Raw genomic sequence first — 22208 nt, forward strand, 5'->3', positions numbered from 1 at the left:
AGCTCTTCCCCCATTATTAAATGTACTCAAATATCACTGCATTCTTTTTCAACTTATTCAATACTTATTATGCCCAGTTGACAGAAGCAATCACTGTTTTTCATGCCAATTAAAGCAACCGAATTACTTTTCAGTATATCCATGAGAGAGAAATTACCCATTTATCCTTAAGGGATAGCTTAGCAAGATATCTTGTACCTAGCCTTAAAACAGACCTTACTGGGTAATACAATGATTACATTCGGACTGTCTCCAATGACTGTTGCTGTATCCTTACCATCATTCACTTGGCTTCCTTCGCGCTTTAACATTTGAACAGCTCCTACGTACTTCTTCAGCTGCACCTTCAACACTTCATTTTCCCTGCAGGATGAAAATACTGTGTTAACTAAAGGGAGATTACACAGTAGCAGAACTTAAAAATTATGATGGATTACATTTTCAACAGTTTACCAAATGCAAGATCAGTTGCTTCAAAGTATATTTTACACCAGTTTTGCAATATAGTTTTCATACATTTGATTCTCAAATTAACAAAGCAATTCTTATGATCACATTGTTTTACTACAACATACAATAAATTTGCAATTAATATTAAACATTTTGTTACAGAAATGTACAGACACAGCACAGTCATCATCGTTATCAGACAAGATGTCAAATCAGGTTCACCATTTTCTCTCTCTGAAATGGACTTAATGACATCATTGAACTAACCAAAAAGCAAGGGAGATTTTCTGTTATCCTGCCAAAATGTATCCCTCAATCATCAGCAATAGATTCACTGGTCACTTATCTCACTGTAGTGGTGGTATTGGACAAACTGATTGAAATCATGTCCTTGAAGAGCAACTGCACTGAACTATTGTATTAGCTGTGAAGTGCTTCAGAAAGTCCAGAAATAATTAAAAATACGAGATAAATGCAAGTTCTTATTTTTGTTCTTACTGTTCCACACCATGTTAAAATGCAAATTCATTCAAAAAAAAAGCAAAGTCCAATTTTAGGAACACAACATGATATTGAAATCAGATTGAAATTCATAGAAATTGCCAGTGCATAATGAACTCACAACACTGTCCTCAGTGAATTATCACCACTTTATCACTAACAGAAATTAATTTCATACCTTAATGCTTTCCATGACATATGGTAGGTTTCATCATCACATAATAATTTGTCAAGCTCACCTAATTTACTCTGCAATAATTACAGGGTTGTGGAATTTTTTTTCTAAACAGGAGTTTCATCACACATACCTCATACTACCCATACAAGCATAAAGTTCAAATGCTGAGATCCTCACCTGCTTTTGTTACATCTAGATTTAACAATTCCAGTGCTCTACTAACCAGTCTAACACCGCACATGCCAACATTATCTTCAGCTCAGGAAAAGTTTTCCAATTCATATCTTAAAACCCAGCTAATCTCTCTCAGCCATTACCCATATGCTTTCTGGCATCCATCTCTGGATTAACAATTCTTAAATTTTAAAAATCCCCTCATTTTCAAATCCTTCCAGACCCTCAAACATCCTCATTCCTGTAACGTACACCAGCCCTAATTTGAGGTCTCCGCAATCCTCCAGTTACGCTTTTGAGATGTATGCAGTCAATCCTGCAATTCTGTTAATTTGCACATGTCCAATTTTAATCGTTCTGCCAACTAACTGCCTTGGCCCTAAATTCCCTCCCAAAATTTATGTTTCTCAAAGGCTCAAGCCGAAAGATAGCCCTGAAAACTTCTTTCTTTGACCAATTTTTCGGTCTATCTTCCAAAATCTCCTTCTGTTAATTAGTAACAAAAATATTTTGATATCAATTTTGCAGTCATTATGCACCTTATGACATTTCCATAGATCATGCAGCACAGAAACAGGTTCTTTGGCCCATAATGTCTATGCCAACCATCAAGTACACATCTATAATAATCCCATTTACCAGCACTCGATCCATAACCTCTTGTGCCTCGGCGATTCAAGTGCTCATTTAGAAGTTTCTAAAATATTGAGAGAGTCTCTGCCTCCATCACCTTCTCAGACAGTGTATTCCAGACTTTAACCACCCTCTGGGTGAAAAAAATTCTACCTCATATACCCTCTGAGCCTTTTACTCCCAACTTAAAACCTATGCCCTCTGGCCTTGGACACTTATGCCATGGGGAAAAGTTTCTTGCTACCTACCCTACCTAAGCCTCTCAATTCAATTTTATATACATCTTTCAGATCCCCCCTCAGCCTCCTCTGCACTGAGGAAAACAAACCCAATCTATCCAGTCACTCCTCATAACCTGAAATATTTCATCACTGTCAACACCCTGGTGAATTTTCTCTGCACCTTCTCCAGTGCAATCACATCCTTCCTATGGTGTGGCAACCAGAATTGCACACCATATTCCATCTATGACCTCACTTACGTTTTATGAAGTCATACCAAGACCCTGATTTGACCCCAAGCCCCCAACACGCAACACCTCACACTTATCAGGATTAAATTCCATCTGCCATTGCTCTGCCCAATTTACCAGTTTAACAGTATCATTCTGCGGCCCAAGACTACCCTTCTCACAAACAATACCACCACCAATGTTTGAGTCATCTGCAAACTTCCTAATTATACCCCTACATTCACATCTAAATTGTTAATGTATATAAGAAACAAGGGGCTCAGCACCAATCCCAGTTGTACACTGCTGGTCACAAGTTTCCAATCACAAAAGCAACTCTTCACCATAACCTTCTTTTTGATCCAATTTGCCTTGGCTCTAACCTTTTGGACCAGCCTTCCACATGGGACCTTTCTCAAACATCTTACTGAAATCCACATAAACCACATCAACCATACTGTTCTCATCAATATATTTCCTGACCTCTTCAAAAACTGAATTAACTTCATCAGACAAGATCTCCCACCAAGAAATCCATGATCCCTGATCAGTCCCTGCCTTTCCAAATGTAGATTAATCCTGTCCCTCAGAAGGTTTTTTCCGATGATTTCAATTCCATTGACATTAGATTAACTGGTCTGTAATTCCCTGCTGCCCATCTTGAATAAAGGTACATTTACTCTCTTACAGTCATCTGGCACCTCATCGGTGGCCAGCTAAGATTTAAATACCTCCACCAGGGCCCCAGCAAACTCCTCCCTTGCCTCCCATAGCAGTCTGCAGTACAAATCATCAGTCCCTGGGTATTTATCCACCTTTAAGCTCATTAAAACACCTAATGCCCCCTTCTTTTTAATCTTAATATGTAATAGAATTTTGCCATCCCAATTGGAATCTCCAACTATGATGCCTTTTTCCTTTATGAATACAGATGAAAAATTTAAGATCTTGAAGATACCCTCTGGCTCCATGCACTGTTTGTTCCTTTGGTCTCTAATGGGTGTCACTCCTTCCCTAGATACCCTCTTGTTCTTAATATGCTTATAAAATGCCTGGGGACATTCCTTAACCTCAACTGCCTTTGATGTTTCATGATCCCTCTTTGCCCTCCTAATTACTTTTTTCAGCACCCCCCCCCCCAAAGTCTCCATGCAGCTAAAAGGCATCGACTGTTTTAGTTCTCCAAACCCACCACGTATAATTTTTTTGATATCCAGGGTTTCCTGGACCTGCCTGTCCTTACCCTTCACCTTAAGGGAACACGATTGCCCTGGATTCTCACTATCTCACTTCTAAAAGACTTGCACTTCCCGAACGTAGATTTACCTCCAAGTAACTGCTCCTGCTCTATGTTTGCCAGGTCCAGCCAAATGAAATTGAAATTGACCTTCCCTCAATTCAGATGCTTATTTTCTAGCCTAGCCTTATCCTTTTCCATAGCTACTATGAAACTTAAAGAGCTACGGTCACTATCCCCAAAGTGCTCACCCACTGGCACTTCATCCACTTGCCCAGCTTCATCCCATAGGATTAGGTCTAGCACTGCCCCATCCCTTGTCGGGCTCTCTATGAACTGGCAATAACCATGTCGATGGTACCAATATGAAACACAACCAGTGGAGGTTCACCCTCCCCTTTCAGGATGCCCTTCCATCACTCCGAGACATAGCACTAGCAAGACAATATACCATTAGTTTTTGTCAAACTGATACACAGTTGGAACAAAACACATCAGGTTGTTCGCGATCCACCACAGCCTATCTTCTTGCTAGTGGAAACCTGCCTCCGCTCGTCCAACACACCCCAGGTGCTTATTCATGCCCACGGAAACGTGTATCTGTTACCCTTGAGCCCACAGTAACTATAGCTCTCCTAGTCTTTTCTCCCCTGCTGTACAGCAGAGCCAACCATGCCATCAATTCAGTTATTGCTGCTTTCCCCAAGAGAGGCCACATTTGAGACGGGGATGGCGACAGGGGATTCCTACACTACATGCCTATGCCTACTTCTCTTCCTAGTGGCTACCCACTGCTAAATAAGTGCCAAATAAATGCAACATTTGGTGTTCAAAATTTAGCTCCCAATCAAAGCTTGAAGCCACTTAGAACATTACAGCACAGTACAGGCCCTTCAGCCCACAATGTTGTGCCGACATTTTATCCTGCTCTAAGATCTATCCAGCCCTTCCCTCCCACAAAGCCCTCCATTTCTCTATCATTCATGTGTCTGCCTAAGAGTCTCTTATATGTCCCTAACGTATCTGCCCCCACAACCTCTGCTGGCAGTGCATTCCATGCACCCACCACTATGAGTAAAAATATTACGCCTGACATCTCCCCTTTACCTTCCTCCAATCACCTTAAAATTATGCCCCTTCACGTTTGCCATTTTTGCCACGGGAAAAAGTCTCTGACTGTCGACTCGATCTATGCCTCTTATCATCTTGTACACCTCTATCAAGTCACCTTTCATCCTCCTTCTCTCCAAAGAGAAAAGCTCACTCAACCTATCCTCATAAGACATGCTCTCCAATCCAGGCAGCATCCTGGTAAATCTCCTCTGCACCCTTTCTAAAGCTTCCACATCCTTCCTATAATGAGGCGACCAGAACTGAACACAACACTCCAAGTGTGGTCTAACCAGAGTTCTACAGAGCTGCAACATTACCTGGCAGCTCTTGAACTCAATACTCCGACTAATGAAGGCCAACACACCATATGCCTTCTTAACAACCCTATCAACCTGAGTGGCAACCTTGAGGGACTTCTCGACGTGGACCCCAAGATCTCTCTGTTCCTCCACACTGTTAAGAGTCCTGCCATTAATTCTGCCTTCGAATTCGATCTCCCGAAGTGTATCACTTCACACTTATCTGGGTTGAACTCCATCTGCCACTTCTCAGACCAGCTCTGCATTCTATCAATATCCTGTTGTGACTTACAGCAACCTTCTACACTATCCACAACACCACCTACCTTTGTATCATCAGCAAACTTACTAACACACCCTTCCACATCCTCATCCAAGTCATTTATAAAAATCACAAAGAGCAGGGGTCCCAGAACAGATCCCTGCGGAACACCACTGGTCACCGGCCACCAGGCAGAATATGACAGACCACCCTCTGTTTTCTATGGGCGAGTCAATTCTGAATCCACACAGCCAAATTTCTCTGGATCCCATGCCTCCTGACTTTCTGAATAAGCCTTCCATGAGGAACCTTATCCAACACTTTACTAAAATCCATGTACACCACATCCACTGCTCTACCTTCATCAATATGCTTCGTCACATCCTCGAAGAATTCAATCAGGCTCGTGAGGCATGACCTGCCCCTCACAAAGCCATGCTGACTGTCCCAAATCAGCCTATGCTTCCCCAAATGCCCATAAATCCTGCCTCTAAGAATCTTCTCCACTAATTTGCCCACCACTGAAGTAAGACTTGCTGGTCTATAATTCCCAGGGTTATCCCTACTCCCTTTCTTAAACAAAGGAACAACATGTGCCACCCTCCAATCATCTGGCACTACTCCTGTAGCCAGTGAGGATGCAAAGATCATCGCCAAAGGCACAGCAATCTCTTCCCTCGCTTCCCGTAATAGCCTTGGATATATCCCATCCGGCCCCGGTGACTTATCTATTCTAATGTTTTTCAAAAGTTCCAGCACATCCTCTTTCCTCACATCAACATGCCCTAGCGTATCAGCCTGTCGTACGCCATCCTCACGAATGTCAAGGTCTCTCTCTCTCTGGTGAATACTGAAGCAAAATATTCATTAAGGACTTGCCCTACCTCTTCCGACTCCAGCACGTTTCCTCTTTTATCCCTGATCAGTCCTAACCTCACTCAAGTCATCCTCCTATTCTTTACATACGTGTAGAACGCTGTGGGGTTTTCCTTGATCCTACTCGCCAAGGACTTCTCATGCCCCCTTCTAGCTCTCCTAAGCTCCCTCCTGACTACCTTGTAACTCTCTAGAGCCCTGTCTGATCCATGCTTTCTAAACCCCAGTTAAGCTTCTTCCTTCCTCTTAACAAGATATTCTACATCTCTTGTCAACCACAGTTCCTTCACTCTACCATCCATACCCTGCCTCAATGGGACAAACCTATCCAGAACCCCATGCAAATACTCCCTAAACAACCTCCACATTTCTGTTGTGCACTTCCCCAAGAACATCTGTTCCGAATCTACACTCCCAAGTTCCTGCCTAATAGCGTCATAATTTCCCCCTCCCCCAGTTAAATACTTTCCTATATCATCTGCTCCTATCCCTCTCCAAGGCTATGGTAAAGGCCAAGGAGTTATGGTCATTATCTCCAAAATGCTCTCCCACCAAGAGATCTGAAACCTTGTCTCTTCATTTGATATAGCTGAATTTGCACTTTGAGTTCATTTACTCTTAAGATAGAACATTACAGCGCAGTACAGGCTGTAATGTTCTATGTACTATTATGTATATTTATTTAAAGAATTATTACTTGGACCACCTGCCCATACATCCTGATAGTACAATACTCATGCCTTTTAATATAAGATGCTTTCTTATTTTCCATCAATCTTGGTTTATTTCTCTCAGGTATTTTGTTATGTGGAATATTCATGGTATTTATTGTAGATCAACCACTAATAAATAATTTAATAAATAACCTCATATAATTTATTTCCTAATGCACCTAATGTCTGGTTTTTAAACTTGTTAAGCATTATCCTATGGTTTAGACAGAGCATATCTTCATAAAAAGTATTAACCTATCGTCTCTCATTCATAACTGGTGAATAGCTGTCCTGCATACAAACCACAGCATAATTTGCTGACTCCCAATACACCTATAAAGAACTACTGAAATTTGCACCTTAACTAAAGAGTCTATCTTGTGACCAGTTGATGAACTCTGTTATCTTACAACACAAAAATGTGACATAGTGATAAATCATTACTTCCTAGCTTAGATTTTGCATGGAATAATTTTGTTGCTGCCAAAGGGCAAGACTGCTTGTTCATATAATTTGGTCAATCATTTGCAAATTCCAACATCCCCCCGGTAAAAGTACAAATCACTGGTGACAATTCCCTTCAAGATAACAAGAGATTTTTGCTAAATACTTAAGGATTCATTCTGTCCCAAGCTTCCTTTACATAATGATATATGATTCAGCCAGTTGATAAATATGCAGATATTTATATAGTACCTTTCACTAGTTCAGATGCCCAATGAAGTTCTTGTAAAGTGTAATCACAGTTACTGGGGAGCAAATAATGCAACGCAATTCGATAACTGCCATGTGTCACTTACAGCAATGAAATAAATAACCAGACCTTGTGTTTTAGATGTTGGCTGAAGAATACATCATGGCCAGGACATGAATAGTCATTTCAGGATCTTCTTTCAACACAGCGATGGGGTTGTATCTCCATTTGATAAGCAAAAGGGGCAGAGGGGCAATGTCTCATCCTGGAGCAACATTTCCATCTACGCAATATTTTAACAATCTTTCACAAGCATCAATTATGTGAAAACTCTCAAGTGCTACAAACCCTTGACCTCCTTACTCTGAGACAAGAATTCTACCATTGATTGAAAGCTGACTTTCATTATAGACTTGGAAACTGTGATAGGTCAGTTTCTTATCTTTTTGTATAAATACAGATAACATAACAGTAAATAACAAAGGGCTAATTTTGTTTATAACAAAGGGAATGTGCATGTGCTTGGTATCGTGAATAAAATTATAGTTACCAGTAAAGATTGCAGGCTGGGGTTGCTTTTGCTGGAATAGAAGATGGTGATTGGAGGTTTAGCTGGGAAATATAAAAGTATGATGGATCTGCAAGGAGTAAATAAAAAGGATTTATTTCTTCTCAGTAGTAGTCAAAAACAAGAAAACATATATTTACAGTAATTGGTAGGAGTATAAGAGGGGAAGTGATGAAAAGAATTTCTCCCAGAAGATAGTAAAACTCTGGAAGTCAATGATCAAAAGATGTTAGAAGCAGATGCATGAAACATTAAACCATGACTCTGCCTACCCTTTCAGATTGACATAAAAGATCCAACAGTATTATTTTGTTTGTGTGTGTGTGTGTGTGTGTGTGTGTGCATGCGCGTGTGAGTGTGAGAGAGAGAGAGAGAGAGAGAGAGAGAGAGCGCGCGCGCGCGGGGGGGGAGGGGGAGAAAAGAAGTTCGGAGTTATCTCATGCTCTAGGCAATGTCTACCCTTCGATCAAAATTCAGACAGGTTATCTGGTCATTACCACACTTCTACTTAAGAAAGACTGCTTGAAATAACTTGGCATTGAAGCAGTTTATCCATTTCAAAAGTAGTTCTATCCTGTAAAGTGCTTTGGGACAAAGTTGTGAAGATACTCTGCGAATACAAGTCTCTAAAGGCCAGCATTTATTGCCCATCATAAACTTAATAGCTTGCTGGGTCACTTCTGAAACACGCAAGTGTCACCCTGCTATTACATGACTGGAGTCACATAGAAGGCTAGCTATGATAATAACAACAAAGAACATTAGTGAAAAAGAATTGGTGTTCAAGCCAATTCAAATTTGATTTTAAGTACAATCTGACAACTTTCTGGTCGCATCACCAGCATCAGCATTTTTAATCCACATTTTTATTCAACTGAATGCAAATTTCATCTTTCATGCTATGATTAAGAAGCCATTAACACTGCACTAGTGCACGCAATTACCTCACTGAAAAGAAAATCAAGTGGTATTTGCAACGGGCAAACAATCCGTGTGCACCGCGTTGCAGACCAGTCACTTTTTAAGTGACATATTTCAAGAAAATCTACGTGACTGAAAAGACACTCCATAGCTATCACTGCACATACATATTGTACTCATTCAACCCTTCAGCATCCCAGACCTGAAATGTTAACCATTTCTTCTTCCACAAGTGGTGCCTTACATGCTGCGTACTTCTAGCATTTTCTATTTTTATTTCAGATTTCCAGCATCTGCAGTGTTTTGATTTCAACAAGTTACATAATCATATCTCCCTTCAGTTAAGACTTACGATGCAGATAACACGAAAGGAATTCCGTGCTTATAAAGGATGGATTCGTATTTAAGAAGCAATTTGCTCCATTCTTAGACTGTCCTGGAGCCCTTCAAATGTGATGGATTCTGTTTGATAGAACAATAGAACAGTACAGCACAGTACCGGCCCTTCGGCCCGTGATATTGCGCCAACCCATATAAACCTACTCCATGATCAATCTAACCCTTCTTTCCTACAAAGCCCATAACCATTTTTTTTAACATCCACGTGCCTAAGAGTCTCTTAATTACTCCTATTGCATCAACCTCTACCACCGCCCCATCAGTGCATTCCAGGCACCTACCATTCTCTGTGTAAAAAGACCTCCCTCTGGCATCTCCCCTAAACGTTTCTCCTCTGAATGATGTCCTTTGGTATTGGTCATTGCCACCCTGGCGAAAAGGTGTTGGTTGTCCACTCTATCTATGCCTCTCATAATCTTATACACCTCTATCAAGTCACCTGTCATCCTGCATCGCTCCAAAGAGAAAAGCCCTAGCTCGCTCAACCTTTACTCATAAGACATGTTCTCTTACCCAGGCAGCATCCTGGTAAATCTCCTCTGCACCCTCTCTAAAGCTTCCACATCCTTCCTATAATGAGGCGACCAGAACTGAACACAATATTCCAAGTGTGGTCCAACCAGAGTTCTATAGAGCTGCAACATTACCTCACGGCTCTTGAACTCAATCTCCCAACTAATGAAGGCCAACACACCATATGCCTTCTTAAGCACCCTATCAATTTGCACAGCAACTTTGAGGGATCTATGGACTTGTACCCCAAAATCCCTCTGTTCTCCACACTGCTCAGAATCCTGCCATTAACCTTGTACTCTGCCTTCAAGTTCATTCTCCCAAAGTGTATCACTTCACACTTTTCCGGATTGAACTCCATCTGCCACTTCTCTGCCCAACTCTGCGTCCTGTCTATATCCTGTTGTAACCTACGACAACCTTCTACACTATCCACAACACCTCCAATCTTCGTATCATCTGCAAACTTACCAACAATTCCTCTACTTCCTCATCCAAGTCATTTATAGAAATCACAAAGAGCAGGGGTCCCAGAACAGATCTCTGCGGAACACCACTAGTCACCGATCGCCAGACAGAATACTCTCCATCTACTACCACCCTCTGCCTTATGTGGGCAAGCCAATTCCAAATCCACACAGCCAAGTCTCCATGGATCCCATGCCTCATGACTTTCTAGATGAGCTTCCCATAGGAAACCTTGTCAAATGCCTTATTAAAGTACATATACACCACATCCACTGCTCTACCTTCATCAATTTGTTTTGTCACCTCCTTGAAAAACTCAATTAGGGTCTTGAGGCACAACCTGCCCCTCACAAAGCCATACTAACTATCCCTAATAAGGCTATGCTTCTCCAAATGCTCATAAATCCTGTCCCTAAGAATCCTCTCCAACAGTTTTCCCACCGCTGATGTAAGACTCACTGGTCTATAATTCCCAGGATTATCCCTTTTACTTTTCTTGAACAAGGGTAAAACATTTGCCATTCTCCAATCCTCCAGCACCACTCCCGCGGCCAGGGAGGACGCAAGTATCATCAACGCCCCAGCAATTTCTTCCCTATCCTCCTGCTCCTCAAGTACCTGTAGAATACCTTAGGGTTTTCCTTAATTCTACTTGTCAAGGCCTTCTCATGTCCCCTTCTAGCTCTCTTAAGTCCCTTCTTAAGTTCCTTCCTGGCTACCTTATAATTCTCAAGAGCCCTGCCTGATTTTTGCTTCCTAAACCTTAAGTATGTTTCTTTCTTCCTCTTGACTAAATATTCCACCTCTCTTGTCAGCCATGGTTCCTTTACCCTACCATGCTTTCCCTGTCTCAGTGGGACAAACCTATCCAGAATCCCATGCAAGTGTTCCTTAAACAGCCTCCACATATCGGTTGTGCATTTCCCTGAGACATCTGTTCCCAATTTATGCTCCCAAGTTCCTGCCTAATACCAGCATAATTTTCCCTCCCCCAATTAAAAACTTACTCACGTCACCCGCTCCTATCCTTATCCATGGCTATGCTAAAGGTTAGGGAGTTGTGGTCACCGTCTCCGAAATGCTCACCCACCGAGAGGTCTACCACCTGACCAGGTTCATTGTCCAGTACTAGATCCAGTATGGCTTCTCCTCTCTGTCCACAAACAGTGTCAGGAATCCTTCCTGGACACACCTAACAAATTCTGCCCATCTGACTCTTTTGCACTCAGGAGGTGCCATTCAATATGAGCAGTTGAAGTCTTCCATGACAGCAACCCTGTTATTTTTGCACCTTTCCAAAATCTGCCTACTTATCTGCTCCTCAGCGTCCCAGTGGCTATTAGGGGGCCTATAGAATACTCCCAATAGAGTGATTGCTCCCTTCCTGTTTCTGACTTCCACCCACACTGACTCAGTAGACGATCCTTCCACAACGTCCTCCCTTTCTGCACTTGTGATACTATCCCTTATAAGTAATGCCACTCATCCCCTCTCTTTTACCTCCCTCCCTATCCTATATGTCCCTACAATGTCACTGATGCCCTGATGCAGGTTGGTCAGATCACTAGGAAAACATCTACTGTAAATTCTCCCATGGGATCTTTTATGCCTAACTGAGTGGACAACAGTACGTCAGTTTAAGACATATTTCCAAGGACAGCACCTCTAACAATTCAGGAGTTGACAGTAATACAAACTGGGCCAAGCTGAGATAAAAAGAGGGAAACTGCATTTACATCAGTACACCCAAGTTTTTAAACACAGCAGCACAGTGGTGTAGCTAATAGAGCACTTGCTTCATGGCACCAGAGACCCGGGTTCAATCCTGACTTTGAATGCCGTTTGCATGTTCTCCCTGTTACCATACGAGTTTCCTTTGGGTACTCTGGTTTCCTCCACCATTCCAAAGACGTACTTCTTGGTAGATTAATTGGCCACTGTAAATTGCCCCTAGTGTGTAGCTGAGTGACAGAATCTGCAGGAGGTTGATGGGAATGTGGGGAGACTATAAAAGAAATGGGATTAATATAGGATTAGTATAAATGGGCGGTCAATGATTGGCTCAGACTCACTGGGCTGAAGGACCTGGTTCTGTGCTGTATCTCTCTATGATTGGTGATCATAGATTGGTGATCTATGATAATAATCTTCACCAATTGAATGTGCCAATTGAATCTTCACCAATGGGGCCCTACAACTCATCTAATATTGTTAACATAGACACTTAATAATCAGCCAAATGTCTTACTCTTTATCATCAAGAGGCAATTCTTACTAGAACTTCCAAAATAATGGGTTGTCTTAAATTCATATAAAAAGTAACATTTTAGTCTTATCTGACCTCCCTCAATTCCCATAAAATTGTATCATTCTTATGTTAAACAAATTCAAAATAGAAATTATAAAGATTGAATAAAACAAGCTCAAATTAAATCAACTCCATTTAAAACAAATATTGCACCAAGCTTTAGACTTCAGTGTACTTCTGCCCAGAAAGATAAGGATGCTGAATGCATAAAAGGTCAGGATCCCTTCTTGCCCAGAAACAGCAACAATAACCTAAATACATAATGCATTACCTTTACCGGCCAAAAATATATTAACCATTGAAGTCTAAGCTTTGAAAATAATTCAATTCATTTCAAGGCCAAAGGTATACTCTGGTACTGTAATCATAATTATTCACGGCACATCATTTCTCCATGTTTCTATCTGCCAGTTGAAGTAGTTTATAAACCATATATTACAAGCACAGCTGTGCCACATTTTTGTTCCAGATATCACTCTGGAGAATCTGAAAACCATATTGATTACTGTAGAATATTATAATGTTAAGCTTTTCAATAATTTCTCTTCATCCAGATATTAAACACTTAATAAATAGACGACAGAAGCAGCTACACAACACTGCTTATATTGTCTATTTATCCATGACGTTAAAATAAAATTAAGATGGATGATAATGATTGCTGTTATCATAAGCAGTTATAACTAATATTCTGAACCACAATTCAGATTGTCAGTGTATGCGGCTAGAATAAACCTTTTCAATGTCAATGCAGCATAAAAAAACTATTTAGATTTTTCAGCCCATTATGTTAAGAGCAAGCACAATTAGAAAATGAAGTAAGTTTTCCGTATCCAGCACTAAGTATCATAAGTAATGGCTCCCAGGCCACATTTAGCAAGTTCCAAGCAAGTCTTTCCACTGTGATTTGATATGAGTCAATTTCATACTGACTGTAGCATTTGTTTTTAATTTTAGATATAAAACACCCTTCGAGTCAGTCTGAGCTATATTGCAAATTACTGCAAAATCATAACCACTTTTATGCTGTTCATTTATAACAATGAGGAAATAGGTGGCATTTGTCCATGATCGTTATTCACAGGATCCTAACTGTCAGAGGAGCAGAGGAAGTGTAACTACTCAGTATACACTGAACTCAGAACATGATCCCTGAGGGAAAAACTATTTTAACTGAATGCATCACCCAACCATGCTTAATATTTTATGATACTTCACAGAATAAAAACATGAATAAAATAAATAAATTGAAGTGTCAGAATGAAGAAATGAACATTTGAATCAATAACTTGAACTAGCCAGAAGTATCAAGTAGATGATTGGTCACAACTTCCTTTTGATGCTCAACCCTCTCAGCAGCAAGTCTTCCGCCAATTCACTTCACTGCAGATGATACCAACAAATGGCTGAGAGTATTGGATACAGCTCAGGCTACGAAAACAGACAAGATCACAGCTGTAATGCTGAAGATTTCTACACCAGAACTAACCACACTTCGAGCCAAGATTTTTCAGTCCAGTTAAAACAGTGTCATCTACCTAACAATGCAGTAAATTGCCCAGGTATGTCCTGTCCACAAGAAGTACCCAACTGATTGCTCTACAATGAATCTATTCTCAATCATCAGCAAAGTAATGGGAATAGCAGTTAAGTCACTAATTACCAGCTCACTGATACCAAGACCTCATCACAGATTTGATTTAAATATGGACCAAAGAGCCAAATTCTAGAGTTGAAATGAGAACAATTTTTCTTGACATCAGGCCTGCAGCAGTTGACAGGTGTGGCATTAAGATATCCTGGCAAAACTGAAGTCAATAGGCATCTCTTATATAAATAAAATGGTTTTGATCACTGGAGATTAATCAAACCTGCAACAAGACATTACTGCACAAGATTCTCAAGGTAATATCCTAGAGCCAACCATCTTCAGCTCCTTCCATCATAAGGTCAGAAGTGGGGATGTTCATTCATGATTGCATCATGCTCGATCCTACTTGTAACACCTCAGCAAATGAGGTGATCTGTGCCTGTACACAGCAAGACCTAGACCAGCATTTAGCCAGAGGCCGATAAGTGGCAAGTAACATTCATATTACACTAAAGTGAGAGAACATCCTCAAATTCTGGACGATAGGAATGGGATTACTGACAGGATGATAATCTGAGGTGAAAAAACAAAGTTTAACCACCTACCCTTGACATTCAATCTCATTACCATCACTGAGTCCCTTACCATCAACATCCTAGAGGCACCATTGATTAGAAACTCAATTCAAATCAAATGTACTGATACTATGAACTACAACAGTAAGTCAGAGGCTGGGTGTCCTTTAGCAGGTGACTTACCTCTTGACATCTAGAAGCCTTTCCAGCATGTAACAGGTAGGATACTATTCACTTTCTTGAATGGGGACAACTCAATCAACACTAAAGTTCAGCATCATCTCAGACAAAGCAGCTTGCTTGATTAGCAGCCCATCCACCCTAAATATTTGATCTTTCCACTGTGCACCAAGCCACAGGTTATGGCATCCATAAAATGCACTGCAGGTACCTGTGTTGGCTACTTCAACAGCATCTCCCAAACCTGCAACCTCTATCACCAAGAATAAGAGAACAGGTACATGAGAACCCCATATCTTCAGGTTTCACTCCTGGTCACACACTTTGCAAAGACAATGGCATGCCTACATTGGGAAGGGATCCAAATCCTGGAAGTCCCCAACTGTCAGAATTATGAAAGCACTTACACTAGAAAGACTGCAGCTATTCAAGGCGGCAGCTGACCAGCATCCTCAAGGATAATGAAAGATGAGCAATTAATACTGGCCATGCGCTACAATGCGTTACACTCTCCAATCCACTACCTTTGGTTTGTTAAGCTTCCTCTTTTATTTTTGCTACACCTCAGATTATCATGTTTTCAGTAACCTAAGTCGAATCATCTGGAATTTTCTCACTAAACCCCTTTTTTGCATTGGGTCTTCATAAGACCAAAAGAATCCAAAATTTTGTTTATTCTTTCTACCTTCTTTGATTACATTCATATGAATTTTTCTAGGTTAAGGCAATATATAAAAGCAAACAGAAGCAGTTTAGTAAACACTGCTGCACTTAATATAACAGTACATTAATGGAAACACTTTTTTTTTCAGGTTTACTCACTACTTTGTATGTATGAAACAAATGAGCAAATGCAAACATAAAACTGCAATTATCTAAATATCAATCTGAAAGGAAGGTTAAATGCTTGTTTCTCTGAAGTCCCCTGGTTTTGCTTTGTGAAACATGTGACATAATTTGAAACTACTATTTATTCTTGTCTCTTAGAATGATCCATTTTATTGTTGAAGAAAATTCTTTGCATTTTGATGAGGTATTCTTCATTCTCTACAACACGTTATCTACAAAACATGGGTAATATAAGCAATTATCAAAGACTTCCTCCTGAGATCTCCGTCCATTACAGACACCAGTCTTCAGCCAATTTGATTCACTCCACATGCTATCAAGGAGCAGCTGAGAGCATTAGATACAGCATAGGCTATGGGACCAGAAAACATCTGTAGTACTGAAAGACCTGTGCTCCAGAACTAACTGTGTGTCTAGCCAAGCTGTTCCATTACGTTTATAATACTGGCATCCATCCAATAATGTGGAAAATTGCCAAGTTATGAGCTGTTCACAGAAAGCAGAACAAATGCAATCCAACTAATTATTGTCCAATCAGTCTACTCTCAATCATCATTAGAGCTATGGAAGATGTGGTTATCAGTGCTATGAAGTGGTGCATACTCACTAAGAGCCTGCTTACTAATGGCCAGTTAGGTTTCACTGGGATCAGTTGGCTCCATATCGCATCATAGCCTTGATCCAAACATGGACCAAAGAGCTGAATTCCAGAGGAGAGGTGGGATGACTGCCCTCAACATCAAGGCAACATTTGCCCAAGTGTCACCTCATGGAACCCTGGGAAAATTGAAGTTAATGGGCATTAAGGGAAAAGCACAGGAATGGTTTCGAGTTAAACCTCACATGGGGAAAGATAGCTGTGGGTTGATGGAGGTCCAACATCCCAGCCCGAACATGCAGACATTCTTCATAGTTGCCTCAAAGAAACTCTCTTCAAGGTGCTTCATCAACAATTTTCCTTCTACCAAATGTTCAAAAGTGAGGATGTTTGCTGATGACTGTATAATGTTCTGTTCCATTCATGACTCCTCTGCAAATGAAGCAGCAGTGCCTGCATGCAGCAAGACCTGCACGACATTCAGGCATGGACTGATATGAGCAGTTAACATTCACACCACAACAGTGCCAGACAATTCTATCTCCAACAAGAGAAAGCTTAACCACCCACCCTTATCATTCAATGGCATTACCATGTTAGTTCCCCACCATCAACATCCTGAGAATTATCACTGGCCAGAACTGAACCAGCCACAAACATAATGTGGGTACACAGCACATCAGAGGCTGTATATTCTGCAGCAAGTGATTCATCCCTTGACACCTCAAAGCTTTTCCACTATCTGCAAGGCTGAGTCAGGAGTGAGGGAATACTTTCCACTTATTTCGATGTGTAGCTCCAACAACATTCAAGAAACTTGAGGCCATCCAGGTCAAAGCTACCCCTTGCTTAGTATCCCATGCATCATTCATGAATTTTCATTCCCTTCACCACTGGCATGGAGTGGCAGCAGTATGTCATCTACAGAATATATCACAGTTATGTGTCTACACTATTCCTGCCAAACCCAAAACCTCTGGCACCAAGAAGTACAAAGGCCTTGGGCACATGGGAACAGAACTATTTACATGCTCCTAAGTTCATGCAATAAACTCTGTCCAATGCCCAACACCTGAGAAATGAAACTTTTAAAAATACAAGAGAGTAAATAACTGCATCTTTATCAATAGTATTTTAAATCATGACTACATTATCTCACCATATTACCTTCATACTATTGCTTGACCAAATGAGTTCAATAAAAAAAAAGTACCCTTTCACTGTACAATCTTTCGTTAATAAAAATCTTAACTTATGATAAGAAACAATAACATTACTTGGAGGTCCAGTTGGTCGAGGGATTACAGAGAATACTGCATGAATTTTAAATGCCCAATCATCACTCTAAAATTAAAACGAATTAACCCAAATCAAACTTTTGGAGATTGCATTTTAAATAGCTATATCTATGAAGTAAATTCGGGTGAGATTGGCAAAGTATTCAGATAGAAAAGTAATATCATCTTTATTTCTCCATTATTTCACAATGTCAACCACTCACAATAGTTCACCAGAATGTCATTTGTCATTCTTGAATTTTGTGGCAGAAGCAGCAGATTCTGTTTCTTTGTCAATTAGTTGTATTCATATTTGACAACCAAGTACCAAATCCATACGTTATTAAATCACTAAATCATATATCTTGTTGAGTTATAACCAGTCAGCACATAACCATAATTAGCGAACATTACAGTTCTAAGTCTGGAAAAACAGTCAACAAAGACCTGTCAGTATCAAAGGCAAGCCAATATTTATTGAGAATTGTTTACCTGTATCTGAAGAGATGTATTCAAGGCAATTTAAATATAAAACAAAATTAAGAGTGATGTTTAAATGAAAAAGAGTAACAATAAATAAGAATGGTCACACATTGCAATATAATATGCAATAAAATAAAATGGCTCTTAACTGGAGTAAACAAAATGCTAAACTATACCACCACAAGAGGCACAGATCTACAGACAAAATTATTTCAATGGTTTAAAGAAACCTGTGCATAAAGCAAACAATTGGGAACTTGATACTGCAAGGAGGTGGATTGGTATATTTGGGAATGGTGAATTAATAAAAAGGAATTGTAAAAATGCATTCAGATTGTACACCAAGTACAAGGCAAAACACTGGTGATCTTCTCGCAATATTTGCATCATTAAGTGAAATTCTGACCCTACATTTGTCATATTTTCATCCATTTTCAAGGCATACAGTCCCCGCTGAAACCATTCAGGGATAAAAGGAGAGCAAGGTCAAGTATTACCTGTCTCAACTCAAATGCACACTCATGTCACTCCAGCAAGAATCCATTACTTAGCAATGAAAGGTAAAGAATTTAAGCACTTTCCTTTCAAAGCTTTAATGCACAAGCACATAAAATATTTTTACTTCCCCTGCCTAAAATCAGGTAAATGACTAATGATCAAATGTTGACTTAGTGCCAGTTGATAGCATCGTTGTTGATATAGTCTATTACTCTATTGGTAAATGACTTTTGCCTGATGGGACAGTAATTTGCCACTTTGGATTTGTCCTGGTTAGTATAGGCAATATATACTTGCATAATTTTCCACATTCTTAGCTGGCAAATGTGCTGGAACAGCCCGGCAAAAGTTACCACTCAACTATATTTCAAAACTCAATAAAATATATTGTATTTAATTTTTTTCCACATACATTGGAGCTACTGATTTCAAACTGAAGAATAATACAAAACCCAAGTAAAAGCATGGAATAAAACTGAGCAGTCTTCCAGAATTTGCCAATAGTGAATGGAAAATGCAATATTCCTAGTTTGTCTCTACTTGAAAGCTGCAGCCTTGTCAAAACAAGATTTTACATTTTCTTAAAAGTTTTATCAAGGATATACGTTTCCCTGCATTGTAAACACCTTACTAACAAGCATGTTAAACACTGAATTCATCCAGTTCTGATCTTTCTAATAAAAAATACACACTTCTTATCCCTCTTAAATATCAATAGAAGTTGATGGATCATTAACTAGTACATCCACATTAAACACCAGGACTGGTCTTTACTATTTTTATCTACAACTTACAATGTATTGATATGAATTACGGATATTGTTTATGCCAACTTAAGTGATCTGACTGGCCAACAGATTTCCACACTTATTTCAAAATATTTAGAATGGCTTTCATCCATTGTTTTGTCCTGAAACTCATGTTTAAACTATAAAGCTTAACAAAATTAAGCAAAAGAAAACCAATAGGAGGCCCCGCTTCAACAATCAACTGTCTCTTGTAATTTGGAGTACAAAGCAGCCTTAAGAAAGATGTCTGCAGGAGCTGATCGAAAATGGTAGAGAAAAGTTTTGAGGCATGGACAAGTCTGATCGCAGGAAAGCAATTAAGCTTAGTGATGCAGGTAAAAGCATTCCTGCTCCCTCTGGATCAAAAACTGTGCTGTAGGGGCATTACCTATTTCCTATATCTGTATCCTGAGGTTTGGGAAATCAACCTAACATTTAACTTCTCTAAAATTCTCTAAAAGATGGTTAAAGTGTTTACAGTGTTATGGACTCAGTGAAAGTCCCTTTAAGATAGAGAGTGTGTCTGTATGTGTGTGTGGGGCGTGCTTACGTCAATAGAAGATAAAGGACATAATGACGTTGTTGAAGAAGTTAGAAGAAGAAGAAGAAGAAGGAGAGAGAGAGAGAGAGAGAGAGAAGGGAGAGAGACACCAGCCTGCTTGTTTTCTCTATCGATGGATGAGAAACTATAACTGTGTCTGCCACTGAAATCCATGTATGGAAGTTGGAAGTAATCTGGTGGAGTTCACTTTATTGCTGACCTGTAGAAGGAAACAGGTATTTATGTGTGGACGACCACAATTCGGATGCTTTTCGGGGTGAGGAAGTCACTACCGAGTAAACACTGAAGTGTCGTTTGGGTTCCATTGTGGAACATTTGGATTTCGTATTTACTCTCTCTATGTTTTTCTACATCTACGTCTTATCTTCTGACAACGGTGGTTGTTGAAGAAGCCCTTGCTCAAGTTTCACCTTATGGCTTGCGGAACTAAACTTTTAAGAACCATTCCGGAACTGGGAGTTTTGGACTTTGCCACACACACACACACACACACACACACACACACACACACACACACGAAGAGTTTAGTTTTTGGGGTTAACGTTCGAGGTTTAACATTTTTGAATTCTAACATACTAACATTTTAACTTTTATTTTACGTATTATCATGAGTAGTAATTAATAAAATAGTTTTTAACACTGAATCATGCTCAGTGTGTTTCTTTTGTTGCTGGTTCGTGACAACAGCTCAACCAAGACAACCTCATCAGTCTTCTGAAATTAAAATGCCTCCATCACTCTATTTCAAACCAATAATATGACACAGCTGAGAATACTCAGATCATTTGTTTAAATAACTTTCATAAGGTAATTCACTTGTATTTTCTAAGAACAGCAAGTACTTCAATATACTTTCTGAACTTTATAGAAGGCTATAATACTTCAAATACAAACTACAACCACAGTAACTATGTAGTAAGTATTTGAAAAAGATATCTACTCTCTCAGAAAAATGTAATAAAAGTATGACAAACAGGAAAATGCACATTAGACCTTTACAGCTATTCTGTAAACCAACATTAAAATGGGTAACATGGCATACTTTTTAAAATGTGCTTTAACACAATGACTCCAACAATTGTTCAACATAAGCAAATATGTTTAAGGGAAACTTTTTTGTTCTTCCCACTTTCTGCATTTAGCAAAATGTCTCATATCCAAGCCACATACTAGAAACAAATATAATATCAAAAATCCTTGCTTGCACATATCCCAATAGCCCTTATGGAACGATAACCGATGCACCGTGCTTCTCCACCCATTCTGTAAGTGATCACCTTTCTCCTACCTTGCCAATGCCTGAATCTTGGCAGCATGTCGTTCTTCTTGCTCTGCCAGTTTCTTTTTCTGGTTGTCAATTTCTTGCCTGAGTGCTGCAGAATGTTCCATCTCACCATCAAGTAAGTTTCGCAGTGATCTGGAAATAAAGGATTTACCATCTGTTAAACCAGACCTTCAAAACAATCTGGTGTGGAAAATGTAAAGCTATAAAACTTTGAAATGGCTTTAAAATTTCCACAAATCCTTGATTCCTCATGCCTACAATAAGCAGTATTTTTAATATAAAATAGAACAGCAAGATTTAAGGTACTTTGTATCTCTTATAGAAATATTTATCAGAGATTGAATAACATGCTTTATTCTCTACTCTAGTTTTTCTCGGTGGGCAAAATAAAAGTTTAAAGTTACTTAATTTCTAGACTCAAGCAAAATAGAAGTTAATAGATTTTTAAAAATACCATTATCAGCTCAAACAAAAAAATGTCTCTGGCATCCTGCAGCCCTAAAACTTCACTTAATTCTCTCCCACACTTCCTTCCAACTTTCATCTGGTAGCTTCTGCAACAAGCAACTAGTTAGGCAATTTCAATACATCAGTTAATTTAAACCATCCTACTCTGAGTCCCACTAAACATTTATTCCTCATCTCTGCCATCTCCTATGCATTCTCGGATCTTACAGTCTCAATTGCTGACAGAGATTTCTCCAACCTCATGTTACGTCCCCGGCCCTTCTTAAATCTTGCTTCTTTCAGAAGTCCACTCATGG

The 22208-nt window shown here is 39.7% G+C and overlaps 1 protein-coding gene across 2 annotated transcripts in view; it reads right to left on the minus strand.

Moving 5' to 3' along the window:
• The window catches only part of snx29 (sorting nexin 29), a 423313-nt gene that overhangs the window by 310683 nt on the left and 90422 nt on the right, over positions 1 to 22208 (minus strand). For both annotated transcript variants that reach the window (XM_052021671.1, XM_052021672.1), the window contains exons 13-14: positions 21448 to 21576; positions 278 to 363 (exon numbers count right to left, since the gene is read on the minus strand). In XM_052021671.1, the coding sequence (XP_051877631.1) occupies positions 278 to 363; positions 21448 to 21576 (215 nt within the window). The remainder of the gene's footprint in view (positions 1 to 277; positions 364 to 21447; positions 21577 to 22208) is intronic.

This window comes from Pristis pectinata, chromosome 8 (genome assembly GCF_009764475.1).
Source record: "Pristis pectinata isolate sPriPec2 chromosome 8, sPriPec2.1.pri, whole genome shotgun sequence".
Taxonomy (NCBI): Eukaryota; Metazoa; Chordata; class Chondrichthyes; order Rhinopristiformes; family Pristidae; genus Pristis; species Pristis pectinata.